An 18,400-nucleotide genomic window follows, 5' to 3' on the forward strand; every position below is an offset into this window, starting at 1 on the left:
ACGTGAATAAAGACAACTTGTACACAATAGCATGGGCGTGGATACGGGGTGGGTTCGGGGGGGGGGGGGAGAAGTGCCAGGCCCTTCTGGAATGAACAAGTCTGTCGGTGGAGTTCGGACTCAGCCTGTATAGTGGAGGAGGAGGTCCATGTGGCGCGGGACTGCAGGCGAGTGTAGTTCCGACTCAGCCTGTATACTGTGGCGTGTCTCCCAGTGCCGGCCGTGCGAGGGGCCCCGGCGAGGCGGGGCGAGGCCCCGGGAGCGAGCGGCGGTCAGCGCTCCAGGGACCTCCAAGCGGGACGTGGCCCGGGTCCCATTCACAGCGCGCTGGCTGCCTTCATCGATCCCGCGGCTACAAGCCCGCGCGCAACAGCGGCGCAAGTCGCCGCCTCTCGCGCGCACACGACACGTGTGCTCGTGCAAGGGCGCTAATGATTTCACACTCACTATTATCAGTTTCCAATTAAAAAATTACAATATTAAGTTTAACCCTAGTCTATAGAGACCTGAAAAATTCGCTGATTCATTTCGTGATAGGCTAGAATCCAAAAACGTGTACCTTTTTACTGCATCAGTGATTGGACCACAGTTAATCTGAATTACTCTGGACCAATGAGAAACCTTTAACAAAAGAAGTATCGAATCACGAGCATCCCAGATAACAGCTGTCACGAGTCAGTAGCCAATGAGCAAATGTAATTTTTCCCGCGTGCATAGAGGATCATGTAGTATATCATACAGGTCATTGATATCACGAATTTTTCCGGTCTCTACCAGTTGAGTTCAAACATTAATTTTTTGTTAACATGCGAATGCGCATTTGTTTTTAATTTTATATAAAGTTGTTGCCGCGTCCAAGGCAAATATAACACCGACGTTTCGGTCAACATTGTAGGTCGCCATCATCAGGGTAGAGTTGCCTGCTGAGGTTATTGCAAGCTCTTCGCCTTTAATACTCTCGCCTGAAAGGAGTGTTTCCCTACTGGCTGCAGGTGTGGTTCGAATCACAGCGCTTCCAATGTATTTTTTTAAATTAATATGGCGATAAGGATCATATTAGCTCTGTTAAGTAATGGATCATCGTCCTTATGTGATGAGACAGAGCGACGCTGACGCTCTCTAGGAGTAAACAGCAGAAACAAATACGTCGGTTTCGAAGATGTCGGGCTCCAGCAGATGAAAACAAGATGGCGACCGTGTCGTTAAACTCGAAAAAAAATGGCTGTGAAATCAAATCCAAGATGGCGGACACGTTATTAGAATTCAATATGGCGGCTGTAACGAAAATTGCAACGTACCTGAATCCAAGATGGCGTCTGTAACGAAAAGTGCAAATATAACGACATATACATCCAATCTGGCGGCCGTAACAAAATGTGCAGCATTAGTGAGTGGAGTGCTCGATTTAAAGATGGTGGATCCAAGATTGCTGCGGGGGTCAAGGTCGAAGGTCTCGGTCATCAAAGATGGCCACCGTGACGTCACAATCCAAGATGGCGGACCTCAGCCCCGGCTCCTCAAGCCGAAGCCTGTCCCCGGAGCCCCATGTGTACTCTACTTGTATTATTTGGGCTGCTGTTTCTATTTGTATTTATTGGTGCCCATTTTGGTAACACAAAATTATTCGTTCTTACAATAAGGAGTATTATGTTGGACATTTAGATTGTAATGATTTAAATATTATGATTTACACTATAAACGGTTTAATTTATTTGGTAATTTTCTGTCAGTTCTATGTCAGCCCGATGCGGAATCGACGTGGTGAGCGACGACACAGCTCCGGTACTAGGCCTCCACCGGACCACGGGTTCACCGGGTGTTTTGAGGGGTCCCAGTGTGATGTGGGAGATCGGGGAGGGCGCCAGCAGTGCTGATGACGTCTCAGAGCTTAGGACGCAGCCAATTGTCTGGTCAGCTGAGTGAGGCAGGGGTTGAAGGTGGTGTCCAAGCTGGGATGGGTAGCATCAGCCTCTGGACATAGCCTGATCTCTAACACCTCTCCTGTTACGTGTATACGGAGTATCCAAATCCACGCCCGTGGGGGCCCCAGGCCGTTAGGGCCCAACGGCTAAGAGGGCTGGGTTAACAAACCAAAAATATGATAAATCCTCTATTCAGTTCATACTGACACGATGGACCTTGAAATGACTATTCCTGGCCACGCTTAGTTTATGAAGAACCTTCATTGAAGGGCAATGACTAGTATTTTTCACGTGTTTGTTAAAAAATACTTCTGATAACTATAAGTTCTCTGTTGTTTTTTTGGGTAGTATCTGATCCGCAGAGCTGTTACTGCTATGACCGTAGACAGGTGTATGTCCACAATCATACTTAATCAAAGTCTTTCATCATTTTGACTCGTTACAGATTTTTACTTCTGGCTCTGGGTCATACATGGCTAGAGACCTGAAAAATGCGCGGATTCAATTCGTGAAATGCTACAATTCAAATAATTATACCTTAGTGCTACTTCTGCCATTGGCTCACTGTTAATCTGGAGTAATTAATGAGGGCCAATTAGAGATCCTCACTCGTAGAAGTGTCAAATCACAAGCTGCCCAGTCGAGATGACTCACAAGTCAACAGCTGCCCGAGAGTGTAGAGGATAGTGGAGTCTATCCTGGAGGTCGTTGAACCCGCGAATTTTTCCGGTTTCTATACATGGCATTTCAACATAAATGTGGTCATATCATTAAAGCATATCAAATGCATATATGCTTCAAATTTAATGATTCATTGAATCCTTGTGTCTCTATTTATGTCTCCATTAGAATATTCATGTTATTTGATCGTTGGAGAAAATGTTTCTCTACTAATCGTTGTTTTGGTTTTTTTTCCAGAACTTGAAAAATCAGATTATGACAACGAACGTGTGGGTGGAACAGGTGAGCATTAATTTCGTGAGGTAGTGCGAGCCATGTTGACGTTTGCAACTTCCGTAAGTGGGAAATGAAAGAAACGTAAAGTATCATCTGTAGAGCTGCCAGCAGAGATACCTCTCACTCAGACATTCGCCGAGAGATGTTGCCGACACGTGGTTGGAATTGTAACTTCGGGACGGAAACCCTGAGTTACACACTGAAGCAGTTGTCTTTGTTCAAGATGGTGAAGACCCTGTCACACTGACAAATGTTCGCTTCCAACGCCTTCCGAGGCTTATGACTACAGACTCGGAAATTTCGCAGATTCGTCTGGCTTCAGAGTAGAATGTAAGGTAATAGGTGTGCTCAACCCATGTTCGCTTTCCCATTGGTTGATTCCTTAGCGAGGGCATGTTTATCCTTGTTAATCGGCACTACCCGATTCGCCTACTTCTCTCCTAGCTTGGCGTCGTTGGCTCACGGTCTCAGAGGGGCGTGTCCAAATAACTGCGGGCCAATCATGAGCACAGTGTGACTAAATGAATGGGCGAAATTTCCGTGTCTCTACTTATGACTAGAGACCTGAAAAATTCGCGGATTCAATTCGTGAAATGCTACAATTCAAATAATTATACCTTAGTGCTGCTTCTGCCATCGGTTCATTGTTAATCTGGAGTAATGAGTGCCAATTAGAGACCCTCACTCGTAGAAGTGTCGAATCACAGGCCGCCCAGTCGAGACGACTCACAAGTCAGCAGCCAATGAACAGTTTGCATTTGCCCGAGTGTGTAGAGGATAGTGGAATCTATCATGGAGGTCGTTGAAGTCGCGAATTTTTCCCGTCTCTACTTATGACGTCACCGAAAACGTCACTAGCGCCACCATGTTTGGTTTACAAGTTGGATTACATACTTGAGTTCCCACCAAAAAATCTGGCACTTAGGACGGGTTATAAAATATGCTGCACGTTGAATGCAATCGGCCAATCAAAACTGTGCTTAGCGAAAACGGAAGTGACATCCATTTTCGTCCCAACGATTCTTTAAAATGGCGAAGGACTCGTGGGTTATTAAAGAGGCTATAAAAGTTAAATAACTAAAATAATGTTTATATATATAGTAGGTAAGTGAAATCATTTTATGTATAAAAATGAAATTTGATTTCTATAACTTAAAAAAATAACTGTATTTTTGTATTATGTAAATAATATTATTGTGGATTAAAATTAGACATGTAGTACAAAAAATTTAAAAATACACAAATATAAAAGTTTTAAAATTCCTTTAAGCACTGTGATGCATTATTGAATTTTAAAATTGAGATTAAAATAAAAATTTTGAGAAAGCACAGGCTAAAAATAAACTTCTATAGTGTGACGTGATTTAAAATATATTTGAGGTTATTTGTCCAAATATATTTGATGGAGGAAATTGTGAGCTGTATCCCCTTCAATACTACTCCTCCAACTATATTTACAAACATATTTGAAACAAATATTTGCCAGTGCGACAGGGCCTTAATAATGCTCATTTCCCCGCGCAGTCAGCTTGTTAAGTCCTCTATGACAATCCGGGACCAATCCTCGGTGGCTACTTCTGCTGCCATGCTGATTCTCATTTAAATACGTTACATTTTATCTTAGTATTTACTGTTGACCTAACCAATGCTTTACTTGCTGATTTTTTAAGTAATGTGCTTCTGCAAAATGAAAATATATGTGTCGATATCATTTAAATTATTAGATGTAAAATGACGAAATTTTTCCTTTTCTAGAACGTATAAATAAGGAGACCTAATTTGATTTTAGAGCTTAATCTTTTCATGTTTAAATTTACTGCAATAAGGTACTAGATTTTATAGTGGGTATTTATTCTAGATGAATTAATTTTTTTTATCTAACTGTTCAAACCCTCAAAAATTACAAACCTAAAGGTTGTGGCAATTTATTTTTACCTTCCATTGCAGTTAATTCATTTAAAAACTCTACAAAATGAAAAGGGTGCCAAACAGGTAAATATTAATTATTTGAAGGTAAAAACACACGTCACCCGCCTGATTCATGTTAAATAAATAAGCATATTCAGGACGCCCAACCTACGAACGTCTGACTACGAGCTATTCTTTTTAGATTGTTACTAAACATTGCCCAGTGCTCACTGGTGTGCACCGACTATGGTATCTTGAAAAAGAACGTGCGATTCTCATTCTTACCGAAAACTTATAGTTGATGATGCGCAGCACAAACAGATAGATACCATCTTGAGTTCAGACACAAAAAGATATTTTTATTATTGATTATTTAACTTTGCTAAGGAATATCGCCAAATTTTATGGAATGCCTGAAAATAATGTTAGTGATTGCCTGCAACAAATAATTTTCCCAGTGAAATCATTTGGGTTCAACAGTTTTTATTTTATTTTAATAAACCACAAACTGTGCGGATATCACAACTTACAGTTTGACAGTGTATGAAAATCTATGAATGTGGCGTCCTAAGCCTTTACGTATTTGAATTTTTCAATGTCGATGCTACCAAAGTTCACTGAGGAGAATAAGCATAGAAAGCACAGCAAAGCAGATGTTTGATAGATAGAGACCGGAAAAATTCGCGGATTAATTTCGTGATAGGCTGAAATCCAAACACGTGAACAACTCTGCTGGTTTTGCTATTGGCTCGAGGTTTAACTTGAGCTCTCTGGGCCAATGAGATTATTATCGACCAAAGAATCATCGAATCACGAGCTACCTAGTGGAGACGCCTCACAAGTTATAACCCAATGAACACACGTGTTTGCTTGAAAAATGCAGAGGATTATGGAGGCTATCCTAGAGGTAATTGAATCCGCGAATTTTTCCGGTCTCAATTGATAGATGAGCGACGGAGCATTGTGCAACCCCTATTACTAGAGACCGGAAAAATTCGCGGTTTCGATGGCCTTCAGGATAGACTGCACATTCCCCTGTACACTCGGGCAAATGCCAACTGTTCATTGGCTGTTGACTTGTGAGTCGTCTCGACTGGGCAGCCTGTGATTCGACACTTCTACGAGTGAGGGTCTCTAATTGGCCCTCATTACTCCAGGTTAACAGTGAACCAATGGCAGACGCAGCACTAAGGTATAATTATTTGAATTGTAGCATTTCACGAATTGAATCCTCAAATTTTTCAGGTCTCTAGTTATAATTAGAGCCTCGTTTATTCAACTTCCACGCTATACTCAACTGCCTATAGGTTATCAAGCATTTTTATAGAGTTATCATTGGTCGATAACTATGTCACAACCTTTGGCAGATCACGTGTGAAAGGGTGACTATGTCTCTTTGTCTATGAACGGTTCAGGGTCGTCTAGAGCACTGTAGTCCAATCTACAGTGTTAAGCAGTTGTATTTGTGCTTTAAGTCTACTCTGACCGATGAAGTTGTAAGAGGTGCCATGTGTGGCTGTCCATACATGCATTATGTGAGTGCTGGGGTATGAGCATGTACTGAGAAACAATGTGTGGGTCGCAGGAGTGGAATGACTACAAACTGAAGTGGAACCCGGACGACTACGGCGGAGTAGACACCCTGCACGTGCCCTCAGAGCACATATGGCTGCCCGACATCGTGCTCTACAACAAGTGAGTAGAGCACACTCCCTCTCTGTAGACCAGTCACTGTAGAGCATGCGGCAGGAGAGGAACCCAGACGACTACGGTGGCGTAGATGTGCCCTCCGAGCACATCTGACTGCCCGAAGTCTGCTCTACAATATGTAAGTAGAGTCTATTAGTTTCTAGAATAGAGTAATGTTTGTAAAGCGCTAAGGGCGTGATAACGTGATGATTACAGTTATTTTCGCTCCCGGGTCGATCACTTATTCCGACATCCTGATACCGAAACACTGCAGGTAAATGCCGAGATGCCAGTAACCCAGTAAACACTGCAGACAGATGTCGGTAAGGCAACACATTTCACAGTCAGTTTGCACAAGGTCTGTTTTGAAATATTTAAAAAATATATATTGTAGTTTGAATTGAGTAGTAAATGTGAGCCTTGTATTTTATTCACTTTTAAGCACCTTCTGGTACGAGAGTGTGTGTGTATGGTTGTCTATACTTATTATGTTATAAGTAAATTAGCGAATTATGCTTATTAAATAATTAATAGTTTTTAGTTTTTAAAGAATACTATGTAGTTTACAGTATTCGTTTTTGTTATGTAATTTTTGGATGTTTTTATTCTTCTTTTTTAATTTTTATTTATATTTTATTCAATTTTTTCTCTGCATGATATCAGACCAACAATTAAGAGCAAAAATTGAAAACAAAATTATTACCTAACTATATGTTTTTTTTCCGTAGTTTAAGTGTTAACTATTTGCTTAGTTTAGTCGTTTTTGAGAGTGGTATTTCTTTTGTTTTTCTATTTAATGTTCACTTTTATTTAAAAAAATAAATATTTTTTATTTATTTTAATCCGTACTTAAGTGTAAGACTTAACTTCGCCACGTGTCAAGATAAGACGAGTAAATAAATATATATTTCTACCGCTTGCCTTGTCAGTTTAGTTTATTACGTCCTCCCTGTCGTCTGAATTGATGACGACTAGTGGATTTGGCTTCCTAAAATAGGCAGGGCCTGAAGAAATCGTTCATTCAACCGTGAACTAACAACATTAGTGCCCTCTTATATTTACAGTAAATATGCTGACTTTTTCCAATGTAAATTTTCTTGAAACAAACAAATTCGTTCTTAAAGTAACTAATTTTTCGTATAAACGACAGCGATCTCGCACTATTCAGTTATGTGATCTGTCGTGAACAAGGTAAACTGACATGTGAAAAGAAAGATAGTGTGTTTGAGTAGGGAGGTACGAACCGATGGATGCCATCTTGGTTATAACTATTATATATTGGCTGTAACTATTATATCGCTGAATTATCAAAATTTGGCTTTTTTGAAGTAAAGTTCATTATTTAATGAAATTCCTGAGGCTAATTGTGACCTGCTGTTAATAATAGATTCCCATATCTGAAGTCATTGTAGTCTATTAGAAAATTCATTTTTTTTTAATAACTTCAATTAAAACATCATTGTTAATAGACACTCCGAATTGGTTCTCGACAATCTCTTAATGTGTGATGTCTGCCCTGACGATATTTTCGATATTGCACAAAACAAAATTGTTATGGAACGAATACTGTTCAAACCAATATTGCATTTTTGGGTTCCTCTTATCCTACTTACCAAGTTTTTTTGGGGTTTTTGGAGTTGCTTGTCTTCTGGGTTGCAGCCGCGTCGAAGTCAAAGACATCACCGACATTTCGGTCGACGTTGCAGTCACCATCATCAGGGAGCAGTTACCTGCTGATGTTCGCGACTGACGACGGCGACTGCGAGGTCGACCGAAACGTCGGTGATATCTTCCGCCATCGACGCGGTTACGATCCAAGCAACTCCAGAAAATGGCCGCGATGTTTATTTTCAAGTGTTTTGTTAACACTCCAAGATTATTCGTGAAATTTCATGTTCTGAGAAAGTTAATTTAGTACCCGTGTGATTATGGATGACTAGAGACCGGAAAAATTCGCGGATTCAATTACATCCTCTGCATTTTTCAAGCAAACACATGTGTTCATTGGGTGCAAACTTGTGAGAGGTGTCTCCACTAGGTAGCTTGTGATTCGATGATACTTTGGTCTATAATCTCTGATGGGCCCAGAGAGCTCAAGTTAAACTTCGAGCCAATAGCAAAACCAGCAGAATTGTACACGTGTTTGGATTTCAGCCTATCACGAAATTTTTCCGGTCTCTATGGATGACTCTCTTGACCTTGCGGGGATGAGCAGATGATTCGCGACCAGAGATCGTCGTGGTGGTAGTGGGATGCTGTCCGTCGAGACTGCTCGAGGACTCTCACGACCTTGTTTCCCGGCAGCGCCGACGGCAACTACGAGGTGACCATCATGACCAAGGCCATCCTGCACCACACGGGCAAGGTGACCTGGAAGCCGCCCGCCATCTACAAGTCCTTCTGCGAGATCGACGTCGAGTACTTCCCGTTCGACGAGCAGACGTGCTTCATGAAGTTCGGCTCGTGGACCTACGACGGATACATGGTGAGTCAGCGCTCTCCACCGCAGTCACGTGGTTGCTCCGACCTGCGTCGAGGGAACACATTCGTACACAACAATGTGCAAAGTGGTACATAGCGTCGGATTACTTCAGATTTTCCCAGTTTTATATTCCGAATGTGTTTGGTATATATTTTTTTTTTCATTTTTTCATAAAGCATATGCTGATAAAACCTCGTAAGTCAACTCTACTTAGTCTCTTTTATATTCACAAATTATAAAACCTCGTATCTTTGCCAGTCGAAACCGTGCTCCAAAATCTCATAAGTTCTCCTGTAAAATTGACAGAAATGAAGTTACGAGGTTTTAGAAGTAAGCCGACGATAGTCAAGTGTTCTTTTATGGATATATTGCCAAGGCATGATGTAAGCTTTTGGACATACGCAGTTGCTAAGCATTTTTTTGAAATATTTAGTATTAAGGATGGACTGAATTCCAAGCTGTGGTGCCGAAATTTCATTGTTCAAATGTGATTTTTTTGACAGTGATATGTTGCAATTCTTTCACTCGGTAGCTTTTGGCTGGCTTTCCGGGTTATTTGTTGAGCCTGTTTGCTGTTGGCCGGGTATTTGACTGTGAGTCCCCTAGGAATGACTCCCTTACTGCGACATTTACAGAGAAAAGTCAAGTTATTGGAACATTGTTATAGACCAATTATTTTCTTTTCCAACTTCCTCATACCATGCCGGTTCCATACCGGGCATAAGCTAGAGTTTCGGGGAAAATTCCAAAATAATTTTTTTAAAAAATCACTCAGAATAATGATTGATTTGATGGCCTGGGTTCGATCCTTGATCAATATACAAAAAATAATAATTTAATCTGAAATACTATAAAAAATTACAGGTTCGACAAATAACCATAGTTAAAATGAAATAGGTGCGTGTTTAACTATTATTTGAATTCTCTACCTCTTGAAATTAAAATTAGGTACATAATTATGATTCCATTAAAGGTAAAATATATACCAACTCTAACATTCAAAAACCTATGTGTAAAAATCAGATACTTAATCCATACTAAGAATTAAAAGGCCTACGCATACCCATTTTAAAAAATATATCATTCTTAGAAGGTTTTGTTATAAAATAAATATTTTATTTACCTGACAAATTTATAGTGTCTTAAAAAGATCGTAGAGTTCTGTATAGACATTCGCGTTTTCAATGTCCGAAGTTAGTTTAAAAATTGACCAACATCGGCTCAAATATTTGAAATTTTAAAAAATTTTAATTGTGAATTATTTTGTACATTTGAGATTTTTCTTTAAATAAAATTCTTAAACTCTTCAAATTACACAAACAACTTCTTCATCAATTTTTACTTTCTATTCATGCACCTAAATATATAAATAACATTTTTTTAAAACATTATAATATATTATATATTATTATATATTATATTGATGTTTCATGTCATAAAAAGTGATTTAGACAGAAATTTTTATGACGAAGGTAATGAATGATAACGTGTTTTTTAAGCATGAGCAGCTAAGCATAGGTCATAAACTACACAACCCTAATCAAGTATTTTTTTACCTGAAATAAAAGTATTTAAAACGGTGTTAAGTAGCTTGGCTTCTGGGTTGTAGCCGCGTCCTTTGGCGAGTAATTTCACCGAAGTTTTGGTCGACATTGCAGTCGCCGTCATCAGGGAGATGATTAGGTAACTGCTCCCTGATGATGGCGACTGCGATTTCGACCAGAAAAACGTCGGTTGAATTATTTGCCAAGGACGCGGCTACAACTCAGACGCCAAGCTACTTAAGACAATGGCCCGTGGAAACTGTTGTTGTTGACAAAAGACGGCGGCGCGGAGCTGAAGAGTTGTCCGTCTGGGGAAGCCTATGATGTACATTCTATATTGCAGAGACCCGAATACTCGCGTTGGCAAGCCTTCATTTCACAGACGAGAGAGCCACACCCGAAGTTCCCCGAAGTTCATGCTCGCTTTTTTTTCGTTCTATCTCCTTGTATAAACCGGTGTGGCATTAAATTTTGCGGTCGATTAGGATAGGTTAGCTACATGATAAATACTTTAAATCATTGTGGAAGGTGTGGAAGGTTGGTTACACTAGATAAGTATAGCTACATTAAAAATACTGTAAAATCATTTTATGGTTGCTTAGCAAATAAGTTTTTAATATGTAGCTATCCAGGGCTAGGAAACCGTTCACATGATTTCACAGTTTATTTTATGTAGCTATCCTAAACAAATCAAGCGTCCACAATGTTTTTAAGTATTTATAATGTAGCCAACCTAACCTAACTTGATGTAGGCTTTTGGACATACGCTATTGCTATGCTCATGTATGTCTGTAGAAGAAAACTACAAAAAACACAAATGACAAAACACAAATTAAGCAAAAAATTGCTGTTGTCAGGATATAAATACCACACAATACTCCACAACAGGAATATGGTCAACAAACAAAACAAAAGAAAAACAAAGAAAAATGGACTAACAAAAACGAAAAAACCCTCACAAATGATGACAGCATAAAAATACCGAACCCAAAAAATTCAGCACAACAGTTGAAACGAGACAAAAACACAGCAAAACGAAAAGACGAAACAAACAAAATAGTTTTCCAAAAACAGAAGAGAACGAAAAAAAACCCACAAATGATGACAGCACAAAAATATTGAACCCAAAAAAATTCAGCACAACAGTCAAAACGAGACAAAAACACGACAAAACGAAAAAGACGAAACAAACACAACAGTTTTCTAAAACAGAAACAAGCGACGTTTCGGTAACTGCTATCTGCTCCCGTCCTCAGGCAGAGACGCGCATGGTACGAAAACACAGGTGCGACTTCTACAGACATACATGAGCATAGAAATGGCGTATGTCCAAAAGCCTACATCAAGTCATGCACTCCCATTGCACAAATCTTTCAAAGATAACCTAACCTAAATGACCATTAGTTATCATGAGTTGTATATTTATTTACAATAAAAAAAGCCGAATATGCACGATCGGGCGTTTGGCTCTCTCGTCTGTGAAATTAGGCTTGCCAACGTGAGTATTCGGGTCTGCGCAATATAGCATGTACGTCATAGGCTTCCCGTCCGTCTGCCGGCAGGTGGACCTCAGGCACATATCCCAGGGCCCCGACTCGGACACCATCGACATGGGCATCGACCTGCAGGACTACTACCTGTCCGTGGAGTGGGACATCATGCGCGTGCCCGCCATCCGCAACGAGAAGTTCTACAGCTGCTGCGAGGAGCCCTACCCGGACATCATCTTCAACATCACGCTGCGCCGCAAGACTCTCTTCTACACCGTCAACCTCATCATCCCGTGCGTCGGCATCTCGTTCCTGTCCGTGCTCGTCTTCTACCTGCCCTCCGACTCGGGCGAGAAGGTGACGCATTGATCCCGTGTCCTCTGTCGCGGTCGGGTCGCGTCATCGTCTTCTACCTGCCCTCCGACTAGGGCGAGAAGGTGACGCATTGATCCCGTGTCCTCTGTCGCGGTCAGGTCGCGTCATTGTCTTCTACCTGCCCTCCGACTCGGGCGAGAAGGTGACGCATTGATCCCGTGTCCTCTGTCGCGGTCGGGTCGCGTCATCGTCTTCTACCTGCCCTCCGACTAGGGCGAGAAGGTGACGCATTGATCCCGTGTCCTCCATCGCGGTCAGGTCGCGTCATTGTCTTCTACCTGCCCTCCGACTCGGGCGAGAAGGTGACGCATTGATCCCGTGTCCTCTGTCGCGGTCGGGTCGCGTCATCGTCTTCTACCTGCCCTCCGACTAGGGCGAGAAGGTGACGCATTGATCCCGTGTCCTCCATCGCGGTCAGGTCGCGTCATTGTCTTCTACCTGCCCTCCGACTCGGGCGAGAAGGTGACGCATTGATCCCGTGTCCTCTGTCGCGGTGAGGACGCGTCATTGTCTTCTACCTGCCCTACGACTCGGGCGAGAAGGTGACGCATTGATCCCGTGTCCTCTGTCGCGGTCGGGTCGCGTCATCGTCTTCTACCTGCCCTCCGACTAGGGCGAGAAGGTGACGCATTGATCCCGTGTCCTCCATCGCGGTCAGGTCGCGTCATTGTCTTCTACCTGCCCTCCGACTCGGGCGAGAAGGTGACGCATTGATCCCGTGTCCTCTGTCGCGGTCGGGTCGCGTCATCGTCTTCTACCTGCCCTCCGACTCGGGCGAGAAGGTGACGCATTGATCCCGTGTCCTCTGTCGCGGTCGGGTCGCGTCATTGTCTTCTACCTGCCCTCCGACTCGGGCGAGAAGGTGACGCATTGATCCCGTGTCCTCTGTCGCGGTCGGGTCGCGTCATCGTCTTCTACCTGCCCTCCGACTCGGGCGAGAAGGTGACGCATTGATCCCGTGTCCTCTGTCGCGGTCGGGTCGCGTCATCGTCTTCTACCTGCCCTCCGACTCGGGCGAGAAGGTGACGCATTGATCCCGTGTCCTCCATCGCGGTCAGGTCGCGTCATCGTCTTCTACCTGCCCTCCGACTAGGGCGAGAAGGTGACGCATTGATCCCGTGTCCTCCATCGCGGTCAGGTCGCGTCATTGTCTTCTACCTGCCCTCCGACTCGGGCGAGAAGGTGACGCATTGATCCCGTGTCCTCTGTCGCGGTGAGGACGCGTCATTGTCTTCTACCTGCCCTACGACTCGGGCGAGAAGGTGACGCATTGATCCCGTGTCCTCTGTCGCGGTCGGGTCGCGTCATCGTCTTCTACCTGCCCTCCGACTAGGGCGAGAAGGTGACGCATTGATCCCGTGTCCTCCATCGCGGTCAGGTCGCGTCATTGTCTTCTACCTGCCCTCCGACTCGGGCGAGAAGGTGACGCATTGATCCCGTGTCCTCTGTCGCGGTCGGGTCGCGTCATCGTCTTCTACCTGCCCTCCGACTCGGGCGAGAAGGTGACGCATTGATCCCGTGTCCTCTGTCGCGGTCGGGTCGCGTCATTGTCTTCTACCTGCCCTCCGACTCGGGCGAGAAGGTGACGCATTGATCCCGTGTCCTCTGTCGCGGTCGGGTCGCGTCATCGTCTTCTACCTGCCCTCCGACTAGGGCGAGAAGGTGACGCATTGATCCCGTGTCCTCCATCGCGGTCAGGTCGCGTCATTGTCTGCTACCTGCCCTCCGACTCGGGCGAGAAGGTGACGCATTGATCCCGTGTCCTCTGTCGCGGTGAGGACGCGTCATTGTCTTCTACCTGCCCTCCGACTCGGGCGAGAAGGTGACGCATTGATCCCGTGTCCTCTGTCGCGGTCGGGTCGCGTCATCGTCTTCTACCTGCCCTCCGACTCGGGCGAGAAGGTGACGCATTGATCCCGTGTCCTCCGTCGCGGTCGGGTCGCGTCATCGTCTTCTACCTGCCCTCCGACTCGGGCGAGAAGGTGACGCATTGATCCCGTGTCCTCTGTCGCGGTGAGGACGCGTCATTGTCTTCTACCTGCCCTCCGACTCGGGCGAGAAGGTGACGCATTGATCCCGTGTCCTCTGTCGCGGTCGGGTCGCGTCATCGTCTTCTACCTGCCCTCCGACTCGGGCGAGAAGGTGACGCATTGATCCCGTGTCCTCTAACGCGGTGAGGACGCGTCATTGTCTTCTACCTGCCCTCCGACTCGGGCGAGAAGGTGACGCATTGTTCCCGTGTCCTCCATCGCGGTCAGGTCGCGTCATTGTCTTCTACCTGCCCTCCGACTCGGGCGAGAAGGTGACGCATTGATCCCGTGTCCTCTATCGTGGGTCAAGTCGCATCATTTTCTTCTACCTGCCCTCCGACTCGGGCGAGAAGGTGACGCGTTGATCCCGTGTCCTCTGTCGCGGTGAGGTCGCGTCATTGTCTTCTACCTGCCCTCCGACTCGGGCGAGAAGGTGACGCATTGATCCCGTGGCCTCTGTCAGGGTCACGTCATTGTCTTCTACCTGCCCTCCAACTCGGGCGAGAAGGTGACGCGTTGATCCCGTGTCCTCTGTCGCGGTGAGGTCGCGTCATTGTCTTCTACCTGCCCTCCAACTCGGGCGAGAAGGTATCCTTTCGCCGCGCGGTCAGCAACCTTCTCCGGGGTTACGCCCGGCACGCGCTGCAATGCCTCGATCTATTTTTCAACGTGAACACGTCTTTTAAAATTGCTTCCGTAGTGGGAGACTATTCAAATAAACGAATGATAACAAAATCGGGGGGGGGGGGGGGAATACAATTCGGTGTTGCAACTACATATCTATCATCTCCATTACATCACTGGATAGCTAAAAGTCAACGAATTCGTCACGCTAAGTGAAGACTGTGACGCATCGCGCGCGGTGGAGGGAGGGGGAAGCGCCGCCATTTTGGTCATTTTGCTTGCGTTTCGAGATTTCCATTTAGTATAACTATTGACTCGGAGAAGCTACGACATTCGTTTGTGTTTCAATCGTCAGCTCTCGTCAAAATCTATCGATTTCATATATAAAACATTAGTGAAAAATAGTTACGGTAAATATATATGGTGTTTGAAAAAAAAAATAACGCTATTTATATTTTGTATAGAAAATATTGCCTGTTACGTACACGTATTCACGTACAACACACGGCCGTGTCCATGACCCAGCCACGCCCCTTTTTTTGTAATTTGTTTGAATTAGGCACATCCATACAAATCATCTATCTTTCTCTAATTCATTATCGTTATATCTACATATACGTGTATATATATACCTCTTTTTAACTCTCTTTATCTATATCTATTCATCTTTCTATATCTATATCTCCCTCTATTGCTCTCTCCCCTCTACATATCTCTACATCTCTATATGTCACTCATTAGAAATCAAACAATTATAAATATAAATTTACTACCCATATTTATATCTATCTTTTCACCTGTCACAGGTGTGACATTATTGGTATATAAAATCACGGGCGTATTCCGGATGCAAAGTTGTGTCGAAATGTCATTGCAATCACGGTGAAGAACTTTCGGAAATTTAAGATTTTGAACGAACTAACATTTACATATTTATTTACATAGACTGCAGGGGAAAAAATCCGCCTTGCCAAATACACAAAAAGGGGTATTGCACCACCTAATCATAACTAGTTTATAAACACATTGGCAAATTACATGGGACTTCATTGTACCCTTCCTGCATTGGTCAGAATTTGACACCAAAAACATTATCTTCTTTAACCTTTCCCATTCTACCTCACAATTCAGAAATGTGCAAATCATATCCAAGATACCTTTAAATTTCTTAGGCTTTCAGTAGCATTTCCACGTACCAGGACGAAATTGCACTCGCATCCACAAGGAACATTACAAAATTGACTTGACTGTGTACGTGAGTATCCATAAAGGTCTAAGTTGTTTAAATTAAATTACAACTAAATTACAAATCCCAGGTGGGAAATGCTAAACAAAGGTCTCTTACAAATTCTTTAGTTCCAAAGAATTTTTTTTTTTCCAATGGCAGAGTGGTCACATCACTCTCCTATTATCAACAATATCCAGATTCGATTCCAAGCCATGTCGATTATTCTCGATCTATACGTGGGCATCGTGGCCAGAGTCACTGACTACAGCTTGGCTTCACTGGTTCAAGCTACAGTCATTGCAGTGTTGAAGTTCCCGATGTATCAGCAGACCTTGTTGCAGGATGAAAATGTGTACAAAAAAAAACAAAAGTCAGTCATGGGGACTGTCGGCAGAAGTGAAAACTTAAAATAGTGTCTTTATTGTTTTTAAATGTGTAATATGAAATAATTTCTACGTGAAATGTACGCAAAAAAATTATTTTGATATTGTATCACTAGCATGTCGGTGACGCTAACCCATAAGTTTTGTACCAAGAATAACTTTAAAACTAGAAGAAATGAAGTTTTTTCATTAAAAAATAAAACATTAATAACTTATATCTAAAAATAATCAACATTATCTCTAATAAATCAATAACCTGGCATTAGAATGAATTCACATCGTAAATAAATAAACAAAAGAAAAAACATAACCTCAACTTAACTACCAACTAGAAAATATCCAATACTCGCAATATGTACCACACGATAACGTTAAAATTTCCTTGGAAAATAAAGATAAAAATTAAAAACTTGTATCTTTTAAAAATAGAATACATTTAGTTTTATCCTTGTAATATAAAAACATTAACACGTCACGTGACCATGTCGATGACGACTTACGAAAATTTACTCCCTATCCAAACCTTCCTATAGAAGTTTTCACTTCAAAAATGCATGCTGAAACGTCATGGACGTAGCGTCGAACCTGAAATAAAGAAGTAATAACAATTTGCGCAGGCTTTCACGACTTTTGTCTGAAATAGCTTGGCTTCTGGGTTGCTGCCGCGTCCTTGGCGAATAATTCACCAACTATTCGGTCGACATTGCAGTAGCCATCATCAGGGAGCAGTTTACCTACTGCTACTACATAGTAGGTAACTTCTCCCTGATGATGGCGACTACAATTTCGACCAAAACGTCGGTGAATTATTCGCCAAGGACGCGGCTACAACCCAGAAACCAAGCTACTTCAAGAAGTAATAATTAGAAACCTGAAAAATTCGCGGATTCATTTAGTGAAATGCTATAATTAAATAATTAAAATTTAGTGCTGCTTATTCCATTGATTCACTGTTAATCTGGAGTAATGAGGGCCAATTAGAGACCCTCACTCGTAGAAGTGTCGAATCACAGGCTGCCCAGTCGAGATGACTCACAAGTCAACAGCCAATGAACAGTTGGCATTTGCCCGAGTGTGTAGAGGATAGTGGAGTCTATCCTGGAGGTCGTTCAACCCGCGAAATTTTTCCAGTCTCTAGTGATAAGTTTAATCATAAGTGCATGACGTCCGCGCCCATGAGCTAGCCGTCTGCTAGGATTGCCAGGATTGTTGGACGTGCCCTTATTATAGAATTCGTGTCATTATTAGAGACCGGAAAAATTCGCAGGTTCAATTACCTCCAGGATAGACTCCACTATCCTCTAAACACTCTGGCAAATGCCAACTGTTCATTGGCTGTTGACTTGTAAGTCGTCTCGCCTGGGTAGCCTGTGTTTCGACACGTCTATGAGTGAGGGTCCCTAATTGGCCCTCATTACTACAGATTAACAGTGAACCAATTGCAGAAGCAGTGCTAAGGTATAATTATTTGAATTGTAGCATATCACCAAATGAATCCGCGAATTTTGCAGGTCTCTAGGAATAACTAACTGTAACATTCGTTTGAATGCGAAATATCTAGAGACCGGTAAAAATTCGCGCATTAATTTCGTGATAGGCTGAAATACAAAAAAAAAAAAGTACAATTCTGCTGGTTTTGTCTATTGGCTCGAAGTTTTAACTTGAGCTCTCTGGGCCAACGAGAGAGATTATCGACCAAAAGAATCATCGAATCACAAGCTACCTAGTGGAGACGCCTCACAAGTTAGCACCCAAATGAACACACGTT

At 43.0% G+C, this 18,400-nt stretch overlaps 1 protein-coding gene across 1 annotated transcript in view; it reads left to right on the plus strand.

The window, feature by feature from the left end:
• Window positions 1-18,400, plus strand: part of LOC134531608 (acetylcholine receptor subunit alpha-like 1) — a 38,156-nt gene that overhangs the window by 8,846 nt on the left and 10,910 nt on the right. The window contains exons 2-5 of the mRNA XM_063367358.1: window positions 2,841-2,885; window positions 6,373-6,482; window positions 8,781-8,961; window positions 12,065-12,349. Of these exons, the coding sequence (XP_063223428.1) occupies window positions 2,841-2,885; window positions 6,373-6,482; window positions 8,781-8,961; window positions 12,065-12,349 (621 nt within the window). The remainder of the gene's footprint in view (window positions 1-2,840; window positions 2,886-6,372; window positions 6,483-8,780; window positions 8,962-12,064; window positions 12,350-18,400) is intronic.

The sequence above is a fragment of the Bacillus rossius genome, chromosome 1 (assembly GCF_032445375.1).
Source record: "Bacillus rossius redtenbacheri isolate Brsri chromosome 1, Brsri_v3, whole genome shotgun sequence".
Lineage (NCBI taxonomy): Eukaryota > Metazoa > Arthropoda > Insecta > Phasmatodea > Bacillidae > Bacillus > Bacillus rossius.